The 21689-nt window shown below is 41.2% G+C and overlaps 1 protein-coding gene across 1 annotated transcript in view; it reads right to left on the minus strand.

Moving 5' to 3' along the window:
* The window catches only part of LOC126203612 (lysosome membrane protein 2-like), a 438898-nt gene that overhangs the window by 60180 nt on the left and 357029 nt on the right, over positions 1-21689 (minus strand). Inside the window, exon 4 of the mRNA XM_049937979.1 lies at positions 6536-6680. Coding sequence (XP_049793936.1) covers positions 6536-6680 — 145 coding nt within the window. The remainder of the gene's footprint in view (positions 1-6535; positions 6681-21689) is intronic.

A 21689-nucleotide genomic window follows, 5' to 3' on the forward strand; every position in this document is an offset into this window, starting at 1 on the left:
CAGTTTAGAGATTGATCGATCATTACAAATGATGAACCTTCACTGATGTTCAACTGACATGGAGTAGCCTTGTTTCTGGCTCAAAGACTATCATAAATCATTCACTCAGTTGTCTCCATGTCACTGTCTTTTTCAAAATTGCTTGACATACCTGAACCCTCTTCAGCGCACTTTTCAAATGACTTATCCACTGTCTAATGTTTCATTCAATAAAACAGCCATCAACATACTGAAGCTGTGTTCAGCAAACCATCTTCATAGCTTTAGTCCATTCAGAATACAGAAAATGAATCATAGCCCCCATTTATTTCTTTCTTGGTGCACACAAACAAAGGGGCACTTATAATAAAGTGCACTGAAATCACTATGAGTAGAGCTGTTCACTGAACTAACTCAGCCAATGTACAAAAACAACAGTGAGGTTAAGGCTTGTTATTGTTGAGCATGCTTCAAGCATCTGCACTAATCTCTGCAGTCTGTGACATGCAATAAGCAGAGGTAGCCTACATTTGTGTAGTGGTGGACTGTGTACCCCATAGCACTGGTACAACTGCTCATCAGTTGTTAGTTGACATTGAATGGTCCATGCATTAGCCCCCCTCGCAACCTGGACACAAATTTGTTCTTGTTGTTCTCTTCTATTACCTTCATGGCTATTGAAGGTCTGTTAATATTTGATGGCGTGACAGCATTGCTCTCTCCTACATACTGGCTATCCAGAGCATAAGATCCAAGAGACACATATGGCCACTTGGAGCAGCATGCCAAGAGTGACACCCAAGTGCCAAATTTGTTTATGTGATGTACCATAATTATTAGTAAAAACTAGCACATATGAAATATGATGATGATAAAAACAAAAACATTCAAGTAAACTTGAGTCCATAAATGAGTCGTGTGAGAGAGAACTATGACTGTAATGTTACAGGCTGCCACTGACTGCAGTAACAAATATTTCCTAGTTAGCATACATATATTTGAAATGTAAACTGTTTTAGTAAATCCCCATCTATTTGAGATCATATTTTACCCTAGGCCTACCTTAACAAAGAATAACTTACTACTACACTGCAGCATGTTGCCTTTGGTGAAAGGGTTTTTTTAAACTCAAGTTGATAAAAACATATTTTAAGTCAACATTTTCTCAAGAAAAAGTGTGTGGACTATCAAGTTCAGCCACTGAAAGTGACACGTTGAAGTCAATAGACCGAAAAAAATTACCAAGTTAAAGAACAATTTTAAAATGACATTTTTATCCAAGGGAAAAACTGTCAGTACATTACCTGTACAATTGGAATTAATATATGACTGATATACATTTCTCTTTTCTATCACACACAAATTGTGTATTCACTTTCAGCTGTGTCTGACAGATATGCAAGATGTTCTGGATTAGATGCAGAGGATACTTCAATGGAATTCTGGAGGGCAATCCTACCAGGAGTGAGCAGCCACTCTACTACACTGCAGATCCAGAGACAGAAGACCCCACAGCAGAGAGAGTATTGAATGTAGTGCACTGTATAAAAAACTAAAAAGCACCACGCACTGATGGAATAACTGCAGAACTGTTAAAATGGGGGAACTGGTTCTCATAAGCTAATTTGCGATCTACTGAGTTGATATGGAACCACAAAACAGTCCCGGAAGAGTGGATCTTAGGCGTTATCCCATCAAGAAAGGAGACAAGACTTCTTGTTCAAATTACTGAGGATTTACCCTCCTGAATACTACAAAAGGCTAGTTCCATATGCAGAAGAGGTTCTGGGAGGCTATCAGAATGGATTTCAGCCTAATATGTCAACAACAGATCAGATATTTGTGCTGAGGCAAATACATTAAAAGGAGCACGAGTACAATATTGAGCTTCAGAACCACTATGCAGACTTCAAGCAGGCCATCAATAGTTTTTATAAGGCACAAATGTTAATTCATTTGCTACTGCTTGTTATACCATGTAAGGATGTTTCATTTATTCAGAAACCCTGGCTGGTTTCAAGGCAACAGGGTGCGTGGATGGAGAACTAAGTGAATGATTTAACATTAGTAAAGGCATCAGGCAAAGGGACACACTCTCTCTCTCTCTACAATGCCTTTTAATCTAACTCTTGAATCCCCCATTCTCAAGCTTCAAATATCTTATCACAAAGGCACAAAGTCAACCCATGTGTGTGCATATGTTGATGATGTAGTAATTATTAGTAGAAGAAGAATTTCACTAGAGACAACAAAAAATGGCTCTGAGCACTATGGGACTTAACTGCTGAGGTCATCAGTCCCCTAGAACTTAGAACTACTTAAACCTAACTAACCTAAGGACAACACACACTTCCATGCCCGAGGCAGGATTCGAACCTGCGACCGTAGCGGTCGCGCGGTTCCAGACTGTAGCGCCCAGAACCGCTCGGCTACTCTGTCTGGCTTCACTAGAGACAACAATACAAGCTGAAAGAAGCCTCATGAACAAGTGCAGAACTTAAGACTATTTGAGTTTTAATGTTAATAGGACAAAAAATTCCATCTCATTTGAGATAAAACTACAGATCGTAAGTAGTAATAGGTGCTTCCACAGGCTTAAGAAATTATTGGCACTAGTTTACTAAATAGACAGCTGAAACTGGAAATTCCCAAGGATAAAACCAGTTGTAACCTATGGATGTGAAACATAGTCACTAATGAATCCTGTGACAGCTCAGGATAACAATAGTTTCTGGAGATCTAGAATAAACACTTAGCTGGATCGCCTCATACAAGGAGCTGACATTGACAGAATAATAAAAAGGAGGAGAATAGCCTGGCTTGGACATGCACTTAGGATGGATACTGAAAAACAACTAAAAAAGTTTCTGAATGGTGGCCAACTAGAAGAAGACAAAGAGGAAAGCCATGAAAGTGATGGATAGAGAATATGGAACAAGATATAAAATCTTTTAAGAGTCAAGGGATGGCAGAGAACTACCCTGGAGAGGGCAGAATGGAGGACACTTGTTGAACAAGCTCATACTAACAGGGTTGTAATGCCAGAGAATGAAAATAAGAAGAAGAAGATGATTTTCAGTTGCAAACATTAAATATTTGAAGATGTTTTTCAGTTTTTATTTACTTTCATGGCAAATTTTCTAATATTTGCCAACATTCTTTGAACTCTCTTCACATCTGGGATACAACTTATGCAGTTAAATAGTGCCTTATGTTTTACAAATCCAATTTTTTACTGAAAAGTAAAATAATATGTAAACTATAAAATTAATTAATTACACTCTAAACTAAAAAAACAGCAGAATATTTATCTTTTCATTCTTTCCATTCAGTTTAATAGATGACACATTTGCCTTAATGCTGGAACAATAGAACTGATATAGCAGTATCTTTTATCACTAAAATCTTTTAAAGATCTCAGAAACTACCTTGAAAAGAAATCAGTTTTTCTTCATTTGATATTTACCACTGCACTAAGATTCAGAAATTTATTCCTATTGAAAGGAATGCCTGTGTTGATAGAGAAAACAATTCTTTTGTGTGATCACTAGATTTTGATTTATTTTTAAAGGGATTTTCACTTCAAAATACGTCTTCTACATCTCGTGGAACGTGTAATTCACCTCAAAATACGTGTTCTACATCTCATAGAACATATCCCATTGTTGGAGCTACCTCTTTCTGTCCACAAAACAGACATTTTGTCTATTTTTAGAAAACAGATTTAAAGATGATTACAATTTACAGTCATAACATTTCATGCTTCAGAATTATGCAAATGCCTTTTTTCGACATAGCAACCATGAACAGAATACATGCTTGAGAAAGATCTTGGCTGATAGTGCATATTATTATCTGTTCTTCACTGAGCTCGACTGATACTAATGAGGCCTCCTGAATAAACAGACTGTTGTAAATTTTTATCCAATTTTTTGAAAAAATTAAAGTACACATAAAATAATCCAGCCCTTACCTGTGCAGGTGATATGGTAAGACAGGAAAGACAGTTCTAGTGGGTGTTCTGTCGCATGTGGCCAACTGGTGGTAGGGAAGCTGCAATTCACCAGCTGAGGCCTATCTACAATCACAGCTTTTAACGCACAGCTAGCATGATTGCAAACAACTGTATTAACAGGTTATACCAGTCCCACCACAAATTTAAGTTCACAGTCTCTGACTAGAGTACTGAATAAGAAAATCAGTGAACAAAGTGGTGGGCTTGCCCAGTGCTGAGAATGTGTGCCTGTACAGGTGCCAAGTTACTTTGTGTCATTTTTCACTTAAGCCAGGTTTCCACAGACATCAATTAGTTACTGTACATCCTCCCACCACTGCACTTACATGCAAGTTAGCATTTGCATATGCTGAAGTTGGAAATTGAAACTTATCAATAACGATCTTTCCCACTTCTTTAAAATTTATTACCACCAGATTCTCGATTATTTTTGATTAATTGAAATGCTAAATCAATAGTAATCCTAAGCGCATAGACAAATATGGGCAATATAGTTAACACTACACTTTTGAACTGTTTTGATGAAATAAATCTGTACAATGTATTCCTTACGATCCTTACTCTTTAATTGGTACAAATGTTTTAAACCATGCCATTTACTTAAAACCACTAAAATAAGGTTGTGATATTTTTCTGTGACACATATTTTAAATCCGATGTTATTTGTGAATAAAAAGCCAAATTAAATTAAGATATGAGTCTTACTATGTAACTGCAAAGCACTTTCCTGCTGGTGTGAAATGTGTTATTAACAAAAAGGCTAAAACATAACTAACTACTTCAAGAAAATTCCATATTGATTTTTGGAAAACTGTTATTACTGAAATGAAGTAAATTTTTACTGAAGCTAGAGAACATGCTAGGAAGAAATTATATTTGATATTTTCCAAAAAATCCACTAAAATGCAATATGTTTGTTACATTTACATGGCTGACTACTTTCACTGTGAATGAGACTCTTCTGTAATAAGATTCATTTATTGCCTAATGACATTTTATTTTACAATTCATAATATGTCATTTTCTGTTTGAATTTATGTCAAATTTCATTAACTTTCTGGTTTTAACATACTCTGACATTATAGCAAAATGTATATAAGGCCCATGCAGAAACCACCGTTGTAGGCCAGTTTTGCTCGAATTACATGGTGTACTCTGTGCCTGTCCAATTTGTAAATATGCAATGATTCTTTAAGGCATACACTGTGCCATTGTCTGTCAGTTGTACTATTGCTTGGTCATTACATGGATGATTCCAAGATGGAAACAAGTCCCTTCGAAATTCAAAAATGTATGTAGCAAAAACTGAGCAAATTGCTCACTCCAGTCAGCTGTTGTTGTACCTGGATTTGGACCTTTCTTTTCTACAGCAATAAAAGCATATTACCTTTTCATCACAAACTGCTCAAGTTCAGTATAGGCTCAATGAGTTCACACCCCAAATTATTTTCTGCAGATACTGGTAATTAACTGGATAACTTAGAGAGTTTTTATTACAGTATTGTATTAATGTAATTCAGTAACTTTATAAAATTCACTGCATTAACTAACTTTCATGTATTTGATCCCAGCCAATTTCAGTTACTTTAAAAAAGTTACAGAAACTATTCAAAGTGCTACTTACATGGCTTTCATTATGGTGACAGGTGCAGATACTCAGGGGGGGGGGGGGGGGGTGTAATTGGTGTCACCAAAATCTTACCAGTAAGCTAAGCTTTGAATGAAACTAGTTTTTCCCTGTAAAGGACTTAATATGGTTGCACAACTTTTAGCTGAATAATTTATTCTGTTACTGACAAAGAAGAAACAAACCCACAAATGTTTGGTATGGAAATAGGTATCTAGTAAAACTCGTTTGGAGCTACAGTATCTGGTCCAGTCAATGCAGAAAAATTATGGGAAAAAAGTTGTTTAGTTGAAAGTTTTTGTACAGTGTTTGGGGGAAACCCAGCTTAGCACAATCATGGCCACTAATTCGGAATAATTTACATTTGACATTTACAGTTTTGTATGTCTTGCCATCAATCATCCATCATTTCATTACACATCATTTTAAAAAAAATTTGCTTTGTCTAAGCTTTTGATTTCTGTCCATAACATCTTTGCTAAATGCAATTTCTCCCTGATCAGTGGGCTTGTCTATATTGTTAGAGCTAAATATTCTTTCCTATTCGGACTCACTCTTTACTCTTTCAACAATATACAGTATACAGTATCATCCTTGTCAGAAAACAATCTGCTATTCATTTAACACAGTTGCGTAACTTTTCTATAAACAAAATAACCCTCCATCAGTCGCCTGACACAGAAGGATGTAACCCAGGAGCTACCTATTTCTTGTGAAAAAAATAATAAGAAGAGGCTTCATCTATTGAGAAACAAGAGGACTAATGATTCTTAAATTAACTAAGTTCTTTTTTGTCACACAGGATAGTGCATGTAACTCAAAATTGTCTCAGGATGGAATCTACCACATTTTGCAGCCAACTGTTCAGCTATTGATGAGTCTAAGTTTCTCTCAATAATGCAGATGTGACTCACCACCAGCGGCATGTTGATGAGACGCAGCTTCGTGGTGTTGAGTCCGCCAACAGACAACTCGGGCACAAAGGTGAAGGACGCATCATCCTGGTACCGGACAGTGCCATTGTTGGTGAAAGCTACGTTTACTTTGTGCAAGTGTTGCCTGAAACATAATAACCGTGCAAATGTTATGTAGGTCTTGCTCTTCATGACAAACTGAGCAAGATGGCAGAGTGGTTTGCACAGTGGACTTGCACTCAAGATGTTGGCAGTTCAAATCTTTCCACCTATCCATTGTTTCTTTAAGTAGCTTAATCAAATGCCTGCATGGTAACAGCTGCTTCCTTCCCCAGCTTGTGCTCAGTATAGTTTCCTTGATGTTGACATGGCCTTAAGCCATTATGTTATAACAAAATTGCATTTTTTAAACCACTAAGAACTGCTGATGAAATAATCCTTTATTCACTACCACGTTCGACCAATGAGTTATTATGAGGCAACATGAAACAGAAACTATGTGCCAAAGCAAGACTTACAATTTGTGAGCATTGACTTTTGCAGACAGATGATGTACCATCTGAGCCATCCAAGCATGATTCACAACACACTTAGTCTCGCAAGATATCCCAGACAACTTCTGTGAAGTCTGGAAGCTAGGAGTTGAGGCACTGCCATAAGATTGTGAGTCATGCCTGGGCTGCTCACACAGTGGGGCACATGTCCACAGAAGGCAAAGGTCCCAGGTTCAAACCCTGGCCTGGCACACAGTTTTAATATGCCTGGAAGTTTGAAATCGGCACATGCACTACTGCAGAGTGAAAATTCATTGTAAAGGCAATATACAATTATTTACATGAGCGGTTTGAAATCTTTCTTGCTGCAGTGGTAATGAAATAAAATAATAACTGTCTCAGGCCACTGACACTACTGCCAAGAGCAAACTGCATCAACACATCTTAGTTTATAGTTTGTATTCCATGCCCCTGTGTGGAGAGCAAATTTCTCCTGATGGTCAGTTGATCAAGACTGGTAATGAATACATGTTTAAATTCTCTGCAGCTCTTCATGGTTTATAGTCATGACTTTCTTCAAATTAATACCTCATCTTTCATTTTTTTCTTTGCTTAAAGTATTTTTGACACTGATATGTGGACAACTCTACAAGACTACAAGTATATATCTAAAAACAAAGATGATGTGACTTACCAAATGAAAGTGCTGGCAGGTCGACAGACACACAAACGAACACAAACATACACACAAAATTCAAGCTTTCGCAACAAACTGTTGCCTCATCAGGACTACAAGTATATGTCGTCTAGTAATATGAGTGCACTTAATTTATCTTTTCCATTCTGGCAGTGGTTGAGAAATGCGAATGTGGTGTGAATGAACAATGATTTGGCTGAAACTGTAACCAATTCCAAAATGACATATCAAAATATTTACTTCCTCACCAACTAGCTTACAAACCACTCCAGACTCATCATGTTGTTTACAAAAATACGTTGTGGTGCTGTAAAAATATTTTAATTTAGAAGATACGTACAAAAAAATGCACAGAAGTTTTAGAATGAGTTTTTTATTACTTTAATTATTTACTGTCGCATAGAACTGAAGGTTAAGTAAAATTTCATGACCTTCAGTAGTAAAGCATAATGACGAAACCTTGCAGTGTCCCACCAACCTTTTATAAAGATGTGGGCTATCAGGACAATGAAAGCGCTATGGGTTGGTATCTGCTTATTTCTCTTTAATGTAGTGAGAGGGAGAAAGTCTACTAGCATACTTAGCAGAGGCAGTGATGGAAAGGAGAAGAGAAGTTTATATGAAGAAGATAAGGGAGCAAATACTTACAGTCTTCCAAATACAATCGCAGAACACTTTATTTTTCAATAATTATACTTTATTCAGAGAGGTGTCTTACAATGGATTTTTATCCATCAATGATTACACTCTACCACTCTAGCAACCCTTAGTCCCTGACTACTGCCTTTTACTATCAGAGACTAGTGCTTTACTAGTGACTTGTTCCAATGATATCATTAAAGGCTCAAATCAAGATAAGAGATCAGTGCAACACAGTGCTCATTCCTTGTATGTAAGAACATGGAGCTGTAACCTATATGACATTACAACAACGAATAAGTCAGTAGTCCCCGGAATAGAATGGATTTGTTGAGTTAGGATTTAAACTATGCAGATAAAAAGACAAATTACAGATGTGCACATACAGAATAAAGACTGGAGTAATCGACTGATTTACCATAGAAATTATCCAAGTACGTCAGTCTCATAAGTTTATGGTAAACCTGCAAAGTTCTTTTAATATGTCAACTACACATTCATGCCACAGCCACTGAAAGGCAACCAAAGCTGTTCCAAAAGCTTTTGGTTAGTGCTAATACTGTTTTTAGGCGAATTCCTTACTTCAGTGCCTTTCCTCGTCACCTCCACCGACTTTCTCTGTACAGACCTAAAGCTGTGCTTGGCCAGTCACTGGACACACTATTAATATTTACCATTGTTACTCTTTCTCTATACACTGATGAACTCTAAAGTGCCTTGGGCCACTCGTCTAGTGCCTTGCGATATTATGTCACACAGAATTACTTTTTTTAATGAACATTGTTCATGATCTCTTCTATAAGGTATTGTATATTATGCAAATGAAACTTCCTCAAGCTTCAGAGAATTTAAAGTAATAAAAATGATATTTTATGGAAGACATGTTCAAATTAATTCACAAGAGGCTTCAACAACAGTCTGAGCTGAGTCTTGCTGCTGTACCTACTTTACATCTTTGAAGCAATGACTGCCCAGCTCTGTCGAACATGGTGGGATTCTGTTTCATGTTGTGAAATGCATAACTGATTCAGTTAGTGAGCCCAGCTTTGATGAATAATGCTACAGTCATGACATGACCTAAAAAGAGTCATCATCCTATCTTATTCTCCTCATCATCATCGTCGTCATCCTTGTCATCACCAATGTATGCCGGATAATGACTGTCTCTGAACATAACCATACATTATACCATTCAGCTACAGTCATCTATGTTGCTACTATATGTTTTCTGATGTCACCTACCTACTTCCAATTAAGTCGTCTTGGTCTGATTTTATTTACTTTCACCAAACAAGGCGGCTCCTCACATTCTGGAGGAAAGCAGTTCAAATCTCGGTCCAGTCGTCCAGGTTTTCAATAGTTTCCCCAAAGCGCTAAGTCAAATGCTGGAATAATCTAAAGGGTAAGAGGTCACACACTCTTTGCAGTACAGCAGTTGTTCATGAAGGACCACCCAACCAAACAAGAGGACAAGTGCTACATCAACTGCTGCTAATCGTCGCCCAGTGGTTACAGGATTTTCGTCCACTAAATGTAGCACATTCTCCTTCATCACAGGAGTGCAGGCTGAGCGAGGCATCCCGCTGTTAACATTTTCGGCTGCTGGAGAACCTGTGTCCCTAACAGGCTGGGAAAGTTGGTGGAACAGAGAGCATATGCTGGCAGTCTACTTCCATTTGCTACACTGTAATGGGAAGTTTTATTCACCTTGTCACTTGTGGAGCAGTAGTTGAAATGATAAAATCATAATGAACCATTCATCCGAAAAAACAGTACGTTACAAAAAAGACAAAAGTGTCGTTTGCAGTAGTAAGACACCACCACACATACCCAGAGTAGCGAGTAGTGTACTGCAAAATGAGACTAACCTGACAATAACTTACAGTAGCAAGTAATCGGAATCACGTACGGTAACTATCTAAAGCCGTCCTCACACTGGACGTGTTTCTCATCGCAAAGCATGCCACGCGTGGTGGTGTCCGTTGTCGCGTTGAAACCACCTGCAGTATCTCACGGAACGTGCCTCATCGCGATTTGCTGTCTCAGCGGCAGTCTGCGGCATCTCGCGCGTAAATTACATAAGTGTTCTACGAAAATTGTGGCGCGCAAAACAGTTGCGATACTCGAAGAAATGAAATGATCGTGTGGCATTGTTGGCCGGAAGGCCCCGTCCAGGGAAGTTCGGCCGCCGGGTTGCAAGTCTTATTTCAGGTGATGCCAGGTTGGGCGACTTGCGCTTCGGCGATGATGAGATGATTGATGATGATAACACAGCACCCAGTCCACGGGCGGAGAAAAATCTCCAACCCGGCCGCAAATCAAACCCCGGCCCGGTGCATGGTAGGCAAGCACGTTACCACTCGGCTAAGCAGGCGGACGATAGTAGAAGAAAAAGCGGAGGAAATCACTAAAAATATTCTGGACTCGTAGATCGCTTCAGCAACAAATAACACTTTACAAAATCTGACATACACACTATTAGAAGTAACTCATTAACTCAATGCAATCACCTTCCAATTTTAGTTTTAAAATTAAATATAGTTAAAATGTACTGTCTAATGCCAGTTTGTGCGTTCACAGTATTCATATTGTCGATGATGCACCGACTACCGTCTCTCTGAAGTAACGTACTTCACCACATGGATTTCACGATTGAGGTTTGTTTCGTAATTTCATTCGAATGGAAGGGGAGATTTTTTCTAGGCCGCTCATCATAACTGAAAAAGATATCTACTGTCAAGATACAAACATGAGGCGCACCATAAAACCAAGAGATAGGTATATGTATTTTTCACTAACTGGCAGCTACGTTAGGATTTCTGAACACTGGGAAACATTCTAGCCGTTGGCCTTTGCAAAAAGTAAACAAATACATTATCTATAATAAATAACATGGACTACAGGAGGTAACACTCCTATTAAATCAACAGCAGCCGGCCATGTGGCCGAGCGGTTCTAGGCACTTCAGTCTGGAACCGCGCGACCGCTACGATCGCAGGTTCGAATCCTGCCTCGGGCATGGGTGTGTGTGTGATGTCCTTATGTTGGTTAGGTTTAAGTAGTTCTAAGTTCTAGGGGACTGATGACCTCAGATGTGAAGTCCCATAGTGCTCAGAGCCATTTGAATCATTTGAAATCAACAGCATCTTTTAGGAAACAAAAGGTGAAATACTAACGTCTGGAAGGAGGTGATTGAATACTTGTTACTTTTCGCTTCACAGGTCACGACTGTATCAAATAAGCTGTGGCATCATCATGGCAGACAGGCCCCTGGACAGGGTATACACTGTCGAAAGACTGTATCTACGAGGTGCATTCAACTTCTAAGGCCTCCGATTTTTTTTCGCCGGACTGGAAAGAGATAGAAACATGCGCTTTGTTTTAAAATGAGGCCACATTCATTGTCAATACGTCCCAGAGATGACAGCACCGTACGGCAGATGGAATTTTACCGCCAGCGGCGAGAATGAGAACTGTTTTAAATATTTAAAATGGCTACGTTTTCCTTACTTGAACAGCGTGCAATCATTCGTTTTCTGAATTTGCGTGGTGTGAAACCAATTGAAATTCATCGACAGTTGAAGGAGACATGTGGTGATTGAGTTATGTATGTGTCGAAAGTGCGTTCGTGAGTGCGACAGTTTAATGAAGGCAGAACATCGTGAGACAACAAACCGAAACAACCTCGGGCTCGCACAAACCGGTCTGACGACATGATCGAGAAAGTGGAGAGAATTGTTTTGGGGGATCGCCGAATGACTGTTGAACAGATCGCCTCCAGAGTTGGCATCTCTGTGGGTTCTGTGCACACAATCCTGCATGACGACCTGAAAATGCGAAAAGTGTCATCCAGGTGGGTGCCACGAATGCTGACAGACGACCACACGGCTGCCCGTGTGGCATGTTGCCAAGCAATGTTGATGCGCAACAACAGCATTAATGGGACTTTCTTTTCGTCGGTTGTGACAATGGATGAGACGTGGATGCCATTTTTCAATCCAGAAACAAAGCGCCAGTCAGCTCAATGGAAGCACACAGATTCACCGCCACCAAAAAAATTTCGGGTAACCGCCAGTGCTGAAAAAATGAGGGTGTCCATGTTCTGGGACAGCGAGGGCGTAATCCTTACCCATTGCGTTCCAAAGGGCACTACGGTAACAGGTGCATCCTACGAAAATGTTTTGAAGAACAAATTCCTTCCTGCACTGCAACAAAAACGTCCGGGAAGGGCTGCACGTGTGCTGCTTCACCAAGACAACGCACCCGCACATCGAGCTATCGTTACGCAACAACTTTGAAGTGATTCCTCATGCTCCCTACTCACCTGACCTGGCTCCTAGTGACTTTTTCCAACAATGAAAGACACTCTCCGTGGCCGCACATTCACCAGCTGTGCTGCTATTGCCTCAGCGATTTTCCAGTGGTCAAAACAGACTCCTAAAGAAGCCTTCGCCGCTGCCATGGAATCATGGCGTCAGCGTTGTGAAAAATCTGTACGTCTGCAGGGCGATTACGTTGAGAAGTAACGCCAGTTTCATCGATTTCGGGCGAGTAGTTAATTAGAAAAAAAATCGGAGGCCTTAGAACCTGAATGCACCTCGTAAAACTATCATTATTTGGTGTTTAACTAAAACAGATTGTATCAAATCTACGCACTTTTGATAGCTCATTGTGCAGCAGCACTGAAACGGTACATTTTTATAGCACGCAAGTTATAAAACTAAAAACGTCAACACAACAAGCCTTTATCTACCAGTATGTAGTTTTGTGTCAATTTATTACAACGAATAACGCGTTTTCGAGAAATTCTCAAACTGCTGATGCTTTGGAACAGCTTATATTCATACTACATACTCTATGATAAAGAAGACCAACCAAATACGTAATTTAATCCAATACAACAAGACGGCTCCTCAGTTCTCTCTGTGAGATGAAAACAATGTCGTATCTCATTGGCCACGTTCCTCTCCACGAGGCAGAAATCTGACATGCCAGGTTCTTCATTTCACCCTACGGAGTGTAGTGGAACGTGCAATTCCACCTCCTTGTCCTCGTGCGTTTACAATTTACACGTCCCGTGAGAGGAAGTTCTATGATACAGAAAGACATTTAAACATTCTGCCTGCACTTTTGACAGAACGCCAAGGCAACGACTGTACTCGTATCGCCGACCGGAGTGGCTGAGCGGTTCTAGGCGCTACAGTCTGGAACCGCGCGACCGCTACGGTCGCAGGTTGGAATCCTGCCTCGGGCATGGATGTGTGTAATGTCCTTAGGTTAGTTAGGTTTAAGTAGTTCTAAGTTCTAGGGGACTGATGACGTCAGAAGTTAAGTCCCATAGTGCTCAGAGCCATTTGAACTATTTTTGTACTCGTATCCGTAACTAAACGTCTTTCGGCATCTAACAAGTGACGAGATCTCCGGACACACATCTAATACATTTATTTTTCTTGTTTAGATGAGTACTAGACCCCTCCTTTTTTTAATACACTGCATTTATACTGAGGTTACAAAAGTCATGGGATATCTCCTAATATCGTGTCGAAATTCTTTTTGCCTGGCATAGTGCAGCAACTCGACGTGGCATGAACTCAAGAAGTCGTTTGAAGTTCCTTGAAGATATATTGAGCCATACTGCCTCTACAGCCGTCCATACCTGCGAAAGTGTTGGCGATGCAGGAAGTTGTGCACGAACTGACCTCTCCATTATGTTCCATAAATGTTCGATGGTACTCTATCAGGCGATCTGGGTGGCCAAATCATTCGCTCGAATTGTCCAGAACCACTTTGGCCCAGTGTCATGGCGCATTGTCATCCATAAAAATTTCATCGTTATTTGGGAAAATGAAGTCCATCAATGGCTGAAAATGGTCTCCAAGTAGGCGAACATAGCCATTTCCGATCGCTGATCGGCTCAGTTGGACCAGAGGAAGCAGTCCATTCCATGTAAACACAACCCACGCCATTAGGCAGGCACCACCAGCTTGCACAGTGCCTTGTTGATAAATTGGGACCGTGGCGTCGTGGGATCTGTGTCACACTCCAACCCTACCATGAGCCTTTACCAAGTGAAATCGGGATGCATCTGACTACGCCACAGTTCTCTAGTCGTCTAGGGTCCAAGCGATATGGTCACGAGCCAAGGAGAGGGGCTGCAGGTGATGTGTTAGCATCAACATTCGTGTCGGTGGTCTGCTGCCATAGCCCATTAGCGCCATAGTTCGCCTCACTGTCCTAACAGATTTCTGCTGTTATTTCACGTAGCGTTGCTTGAATGTTAGCACTGACAACTCTACGCAAACGGCACTTCTTTCAATCGTTAAGTGAAGGCCGCCAGAGAATGGGTTGTCCATGGTGAGAGGTAATGCCTGAAATTTTGTATTTTCGGCAGAATCGTGGCACTGTGTATATCAGAATACTGAATTCCCCAACGATTTCCGGAACGGAATATCCCCTGATCGAGCTCCAACTACCATTCCGCGTTCGAAGTCTTTTAGCTCCCGTTGTACGGCCATAAACACGTTGCAGACCTTTTCACACGACTCTCCTGAGTACAAATGACAGCTCCGCCAATGCACTGCCCTTTTATACCTTGTGTACGCAATACTACTACCATCTCTGCATGTACATATCACTATCATTGTCACTTCAGTGTATATGTTTACGTAAGAAGCGGGATACGGACATAGTGATTTGCGACCGCCGCTTCCAATGACGGGAGGACAGGCCAAGCTCAGGACACAGGTGTCAACGGAGACGGCCTTGGTCAATACGAGCCGCAAACACAGACGTCACAGCATAGCACCATACAGTACAGCCGCTGTCTTGGGCGAGGCCGACAACCGTCTCTGGCACACTGCGGAGTCACTACGAAGGCTGCGCTCGCCCGCATACCGACTGCATAACACAACTGGCACCGATTCAAAGCTCGCGGGCGGGAATTCCCAGCAGGGAAGTTTAACGACCTTCCCTTGGCTGCTTTCGTCTGCGCTCTTTGGAGGTCGCCGTAGCTGCTCTGTAGGTTAGAACCATACGTTGTGTACCGCACCCAATAGTAGGCAAAACTATTATTGATTAATGAAACGCCGGCCGCTGGTAGCCGAGCGGTTCTGGCGCTACAGTCTGGAACCGCGCGACCGCTACGGTCGCAGGTTCGAATCCTGCCTCGGGCATGGATGTGTGTGTTGTCCTTAGGTTAGTTAGGTTTAAGTAGTTCTAAGTTCTAGGGGACTTATGACCTCAGCAGTTGAGTCCCATAGTGCTCAGAGCCATTTGATTAATGAAAAGCATCGCAGCCATATTATTACACATTTTTTTGTGTTACGACCGGTTTCATTTCTATGAATGTCTTCGGGCTGCCCTTTTCTCACATGATATATTGCGAACTATGTATGAAGCACACCGGGCAGTATTCCATATTCCTTATATTTCCGTAAAGCATTTGACACGGTATCCCAGATCAGACGAAGGTACGAGCATACGGAATAGGTTCCCAGAGGTACGAGTGCCTGAAAGGCTTCTTACGTAATGTAACACAGTTTGTTGTTACAGACTGCGAGTGTTCATCAGAGACTAGGGTATCGTCAAGAGTGTCACGGTGAAGTGTGATAGAACCCGTATCATTTTCTATAGACAAACGATCTGACTGAACGAGGTGAGCAGCAATTTGCAGTTGGCTGCTGACGACGCTGTGGTGTACGGAATGTGTCGAAGATGATTGACTGTAGGATGGCAAGATAACTTAGCCAAGATTTCTAGTTGGTGTGATTAATGGCATCGGCTCTAAATACAAAAATGGTTCAAATGGCTCTGAGCACTATGGGACTCAACATCTTAGGTCATAAGTCCCCTGGAACTTAGAACTACTTAAACCTAACTAACCTAAGGACATCTCACACACCCATGCCCGAGGCAGGATTCGAACCTGCGACCGTAGCAGTCCCGCGGTTCCGGACTGCAGCGCCAGAACCGCACGGCCACCGCGGCCGGCGGCTCTAAATACAGAAAAGTGTAAGTTAATGCGGGCGAGAAGGAGAAAGAAACCCATGACGTTCGGATACAGTGTAGGTAGTGTCTTGCTTGACATAGTCATGTCGTTTAAATATCTGAGAGTTACGTTGCAAAGTGATATGAAATGGAACGAGTATGTGAGGACTGTGGTAGAGGATGCGAATGGTCGACTTCAGTTTATTGGCAGAATTTTTAGGAAAGTGTGGTGATCTGTGAAGGAGACCGCATATAGGACGCGGCTGCAACCGGTTCTTGAATACTGCTTGAGTGTTTGGATCCGCACCAAGTTGGATTAGAATAAGACAGCGAAGCATTTCAGAGGCGGGCTGCTCGACTTGTTACCGATAGGTTCGAACAACACGCAAGTGTTTAGAGGGATGCTTCGGGAATTTAAATGGGAATGACTGGAGAGAAGGCGACGTACTTTTCGAGGAACACTGTTGAGAAAATTTAGAGAACCTGCATTTGAAGCTGATTGCAGAATGATCCTACTGCCGTCAACATAAATTTCGCCTAAGGACGACAAAGATAAGAGAAGTAAGGGCTCATGTGGAGGCATATAGGTAGTCATTTTACCCTTGCTCTGTGTGCGAGTGGAACAGGGAAGAAAGCGACTAGCAGTGGTACAAGGGTATCCTCAAGAGTACACCAGGGAAGTAGCCATACACCGTACGGTAGCTTGCGAAGTATGTACGTATGGAGATGTAGGTACACTAAACAGAAAGTTGGGATAAAGCTACAGCACCTTAACGAATAAAATAGGTGACTCGCACTGGTAAAAACTTTGTACGAAATCCTCATGGAGTTGTGCTGAAGTGAATACATATATGCTCTGTTTGTGGTATGTGATGTTACAGACAACATCCAAGAGCAACGATCGCAAACATTCAGCGGACCGCTTGGCAGAAGTATTTGCGAGACGATGCGGCATGTTGCATACAATAAACAACTAGACAGCGGCGCTACAGGACAGAGTTTACACGTAAACTCAGTATTTAGTCTCTGTCGAGTGTTATGGTCGACTATGCGATCATAATCGTTCCAAGCAATGACGAAACATTATGAACGAAACTAATATTAAAGAGGGCACAATTAATGCAAACAATTGAAAGTGGAACCGGACGAAAATAACACAGTCTGTTCGGTTCTACTTTTCAGCTGTTTCCATTAATTGCGCACTCTTTAGTATTAGTTCTGTACTTAAGTTTCGTAATTGCTTGTAACGATTATGATCGCACAGTCGACTATAGCACTGGATCGAGGCCAAATTCGAGTATTATTCGACTACAATATTATTTCACCTAGAAGGGAGGTCGTTTCGTTCGATTTATCGTTAGTTTTTATCGTGATATTTCACGAAGACGCGCTGAACCACTTGATAATATAAACACAGCTGTCTTTGAATCATTCACAGTGTGATGCGTTTTCCTCAGTCATCACTGTACTGTAACATCACCGTGTGTTTCCGGTGACGGCCACGGGAGGCCAGGTGCAATAACATCGTGGTCGGGTTATACTGTTTACATGTTTACCTCTGTCTAGGGCTAGGCAGTTTACTGTACACAGCATGTAGTATCGGGTCGCCATACTTCGCCAATCGGTCGTCAGAATGTTTTACGATCAGTATTCTTGGATTTGGTCTGTAGCATTACATACGACAACCAGATCATTTATATCATGACTTCAGCACAACTGTGTTATGAGTGCGAGTCTCCAGTTCTGTTCGTAAGATACTGCAGCTTTAGCCTAATTTCCTGTTTTCTTAACTGCAGCCAACCTGAAGATGTACAAAGAAACGAAACCGGTCGCAACACAAGAAGGTGTTATAACACAGCTGAGTTGTTTCTCATTAATTATTAACATTAATGTCAACTGTGGGCTCAACATGATCAAGTTAGAGCTTAGAGAAAGCTTTTAAATATTTGGTATGTTCCGTGCAGGCCGCGAAGCACGCTGAAACCCGCTTAACAAGATAGCAGAAAGTGCAAGGTGTATGAATGCTGAACGAGTACTCGTTATTACAGTTGCTTGGCAACAGATACGTAGACGTCTACAACTAATGGAAGTTATGAAGCTGTGACTACGCTCTTCGTAACGTATTATTCACAGTCGTTTTAAAACACCATATACGTTTCACCATGAGTATGCCACTGTGCAAAATATAAAAAAAAATAATAAAGTTTTCCTCGTTTAATCATTGTTGACGACCAAACGCAGCTATATACAAAATTTAGTGTAGAATTTCTATAATTTTCTCAGCTCAGACAGCTGATGTGATAGATCGCATTAGGATAGTTACTAACAAGATCCAAATAGCAAGCAAATAAGGAAAACCAAGAACAATCCCACGAGACAAGACTTCCGAATAAAAAGGCAGTCTGTTGCAGGTATTTTTTTTTTTTAATTAACGCGTTTCACCCTAGTGGCGCATCTTCTGAATTTCTTTGACAACGTAAACCGCACTATTCAAAAACAAAATAGTGAATGGAGCGGTTTACGCTAGCAAAGAAGTTCCGAGGAGGAGCTACACGCGTCAATTTTAAAGTAAGTACCTGCAACAGAGACTGCCTTTTCGTTTAAAACTGGATTACTGTTGAAATTTCCTGGCAGATTAAAACTGTGTGTCGGACCGGCACCTTTGCCTTTCGTGGGCAAGTGCTCTACCAACTGAGCTACCCAAGCACGACTCACGCCCCGTCCTCACAACTTTACTTCTGCCAGTACCTCGTCTCCTACCTTCCAAAGTTGTGAGGACGGAGCGTGAGTCGTGCGTGGGTAGCTCAGTTGGTAGAGCACTTGCCCGCGAAAGCAAAGGTCCCGAGTTCGAGTCTCGGTCCGCCACACAGTTTTAATCTGCCAGGAAGTTTCACATCAGTGCACACTCCGCTGTAGAGTGAAAATTTCCTTCTGGATTACTGTTGCTGAAGCATGGCGGAAATCGAGTGGATATATATATGACTTTACTGGGAACCAATAACAGGTGTACGATTCACGCATACCTCCTCGCCGCCGGAGTGGCCGAGCGGTTCTAGGCGCTTCAGTCGGGAACCGCGCGACCGCTACGGTCGCAGGTTCGAATCCTGCCTCGGGCGTGGATGTGTATGATGTCCTTAGGTTAGTTAGGTTTAAGTAGTTCTAAGTTCTAGGGGACTGATGACCTCCGATGTTAAGTCCCATAGTGCTCAGAGCCATTTGAACCATGCCTCCCCCCCCCCCCCCCCCCTTCTAAGTGCCTGGAAGATGGCAAAAATAATACCCATTCTAAAATCCGTGAAAAACCAGTCTGAACCTGTCAGCTGCCGACCCTTTGGTCTGCTATCAACAATGCATTTTTTTGTTTTTTTAGAAAGGACCTTGTTAAAACGAGTCAACGACCAACTGGAACCACAACATTATACGGCCGGAGCAGTTACGATTTCAGTCGAAGCAATCAGCCGAACTACAGCTTCTTCGAATAATAAGAGAAATTCCAGCTGTTTTTCAGAGATCAAAATCAACAAAAGGAGTATTCATTGATATCGAGGTAGCATACGATACTGTATGGCACCAGATACTCACCACAAAACCCACAGAGAATGCGGCCATACAAATACTGCTACGTCAAGTCCATCGATAACCATCTTCAATGTAGAAGGTAGATGGTGCAAACACAAAGAAAACAGTAAAAAACAAAGGGCACAACAACAGGTATTCCTCAAGAATAAGCAATCTCACTGTTATTTTTCAATATTTACATAAACGACTTGCCACAATAAAATAATGCCAGAACAAACCTAACCGCTGACGACGCGGCTTTTTAACATCAAGAAGAAACGTACCACAAACGATAGGCTGCATGCAAAGGAAACTGAATAAATTAGAATCAGCTAAGAATCATTAACGTTACCAAAATAGCGGCTATACTTTTTACACAGGTAATGCCTGTATTGGATAGAGATCTTACACTCTACGAAGGTCTAATCCCGTGGCAAGGAAAAAAAAAACTTTTGTGTTTGGCTCAATAAAGGACTCATTCACACATGTTTGAGAAAAAAAAGATTTCAAAACTCAAAATTATCCGCGCGCTAATGGCGATGTTACCTATCAAAGTAACCAAAATAACAAAATTAAAGTTACACAAAACAATTATTGAATCCTCATTACTACTGTGTATGAAATACGTCATGGGGGGGTAACCTGTCAAACAAACGTGAACCATTTACAAATAGCACAAAATAAATTATTTAAGTATAGTCTGCTGATGTTTCGGTGGGCTAGGGCAATCGAAATTCATGGGACACTGCAAGAAAAATACCTTGAGAAAATCAGAGCTCGAGTAGCCAAACTTTTCCACTGAAACACATGAAAACCGAATCACCATCAGGCGACTAGATACGGCAGGGATAATTCTCCAGAGCCAGTGAAATCGGCAGAGACCATCCAGTTACCTGGCCAGCAACAATGAAAATAACATCAGAAAGAAAGCGCGAAACTGTAAACAGTAGGCAAAAATCTGCAACTCAACATAAGAAACAGGACCCATCCGTGATCCCATCTGCTTCTGAAGGCGAAAAAACTAAAGTGTCAACTGTCAAAAGGCATTCAGCGTAGAAGACCAGATCGTCAACGACGGTAAACATTTAGAATAAGCAACACATTAAAAAAAAGAACTCCAGTACAAAAAAAAACTTGGAGCTCCTACGTTAAAAAGGTGGCATTGCTTGCACAATGGAACAACACTGCACTCGGCAGTTCGTGCCCTGTTGGCTGTTGCCGGAGGAACGAGTACGTTCGAGCCACGAGCTACGCCCCGTCCAGGCGAAGCACCTTCCCTTACAATTTAGCTTGACGAAATCTGTTCCCAAACGACTGGAGACGACGCATGGGAAACGAGCGAACATGATACGCGAGATAACCGCAATACAAGCTGTTATGTAGCGACACGTTTATTTGTTTCACGTGGTACTGCTCTTGTAGACGTTGGCACTAATTTAATTCTAGATATAATTTTGTAATACGGTACTTCAAAAAATACTTCAAAACAGAATTTTTCTACTCACAATTAATACCTCAATAGAAATTATAATCTTTGTGGGCGTCCTCAGGTGCGCCCTCTTCATAAGGAATGTAATAACGCATAAACGTAGATATTGTGAACAAAAAATTGCAAGAAAAGCTCCCCTTGAACGAATTTGTAATTGGAAAATACCTACAACTCTAAAAATTAGTAGTCTTGCATGGCATGATACTTCCAATACCAGTGTGGTAGATGTAAACACTCCGCGCATTCCCACGTCGATGGGCCCGATAGTGTGTTTTGAGTCTACGGGAAATG

The sequence above is a fragment of the Schistocerca nitens genome, chromosome 9, assembly GCF_023898315.1.
Source record: "Schistocerca nitens isolate TAMUIC-IGC-003100 chromosome 9, iqSchNite1.1, whole genome shotgun sequence".
In the NCBI taxonomy this organism is placed as follows: Eukaryota; Metazoa; Arthropoda; class Insecta; order Orthoptera; family Acrididae; genus Schistocerca; species Schistocerca nitens.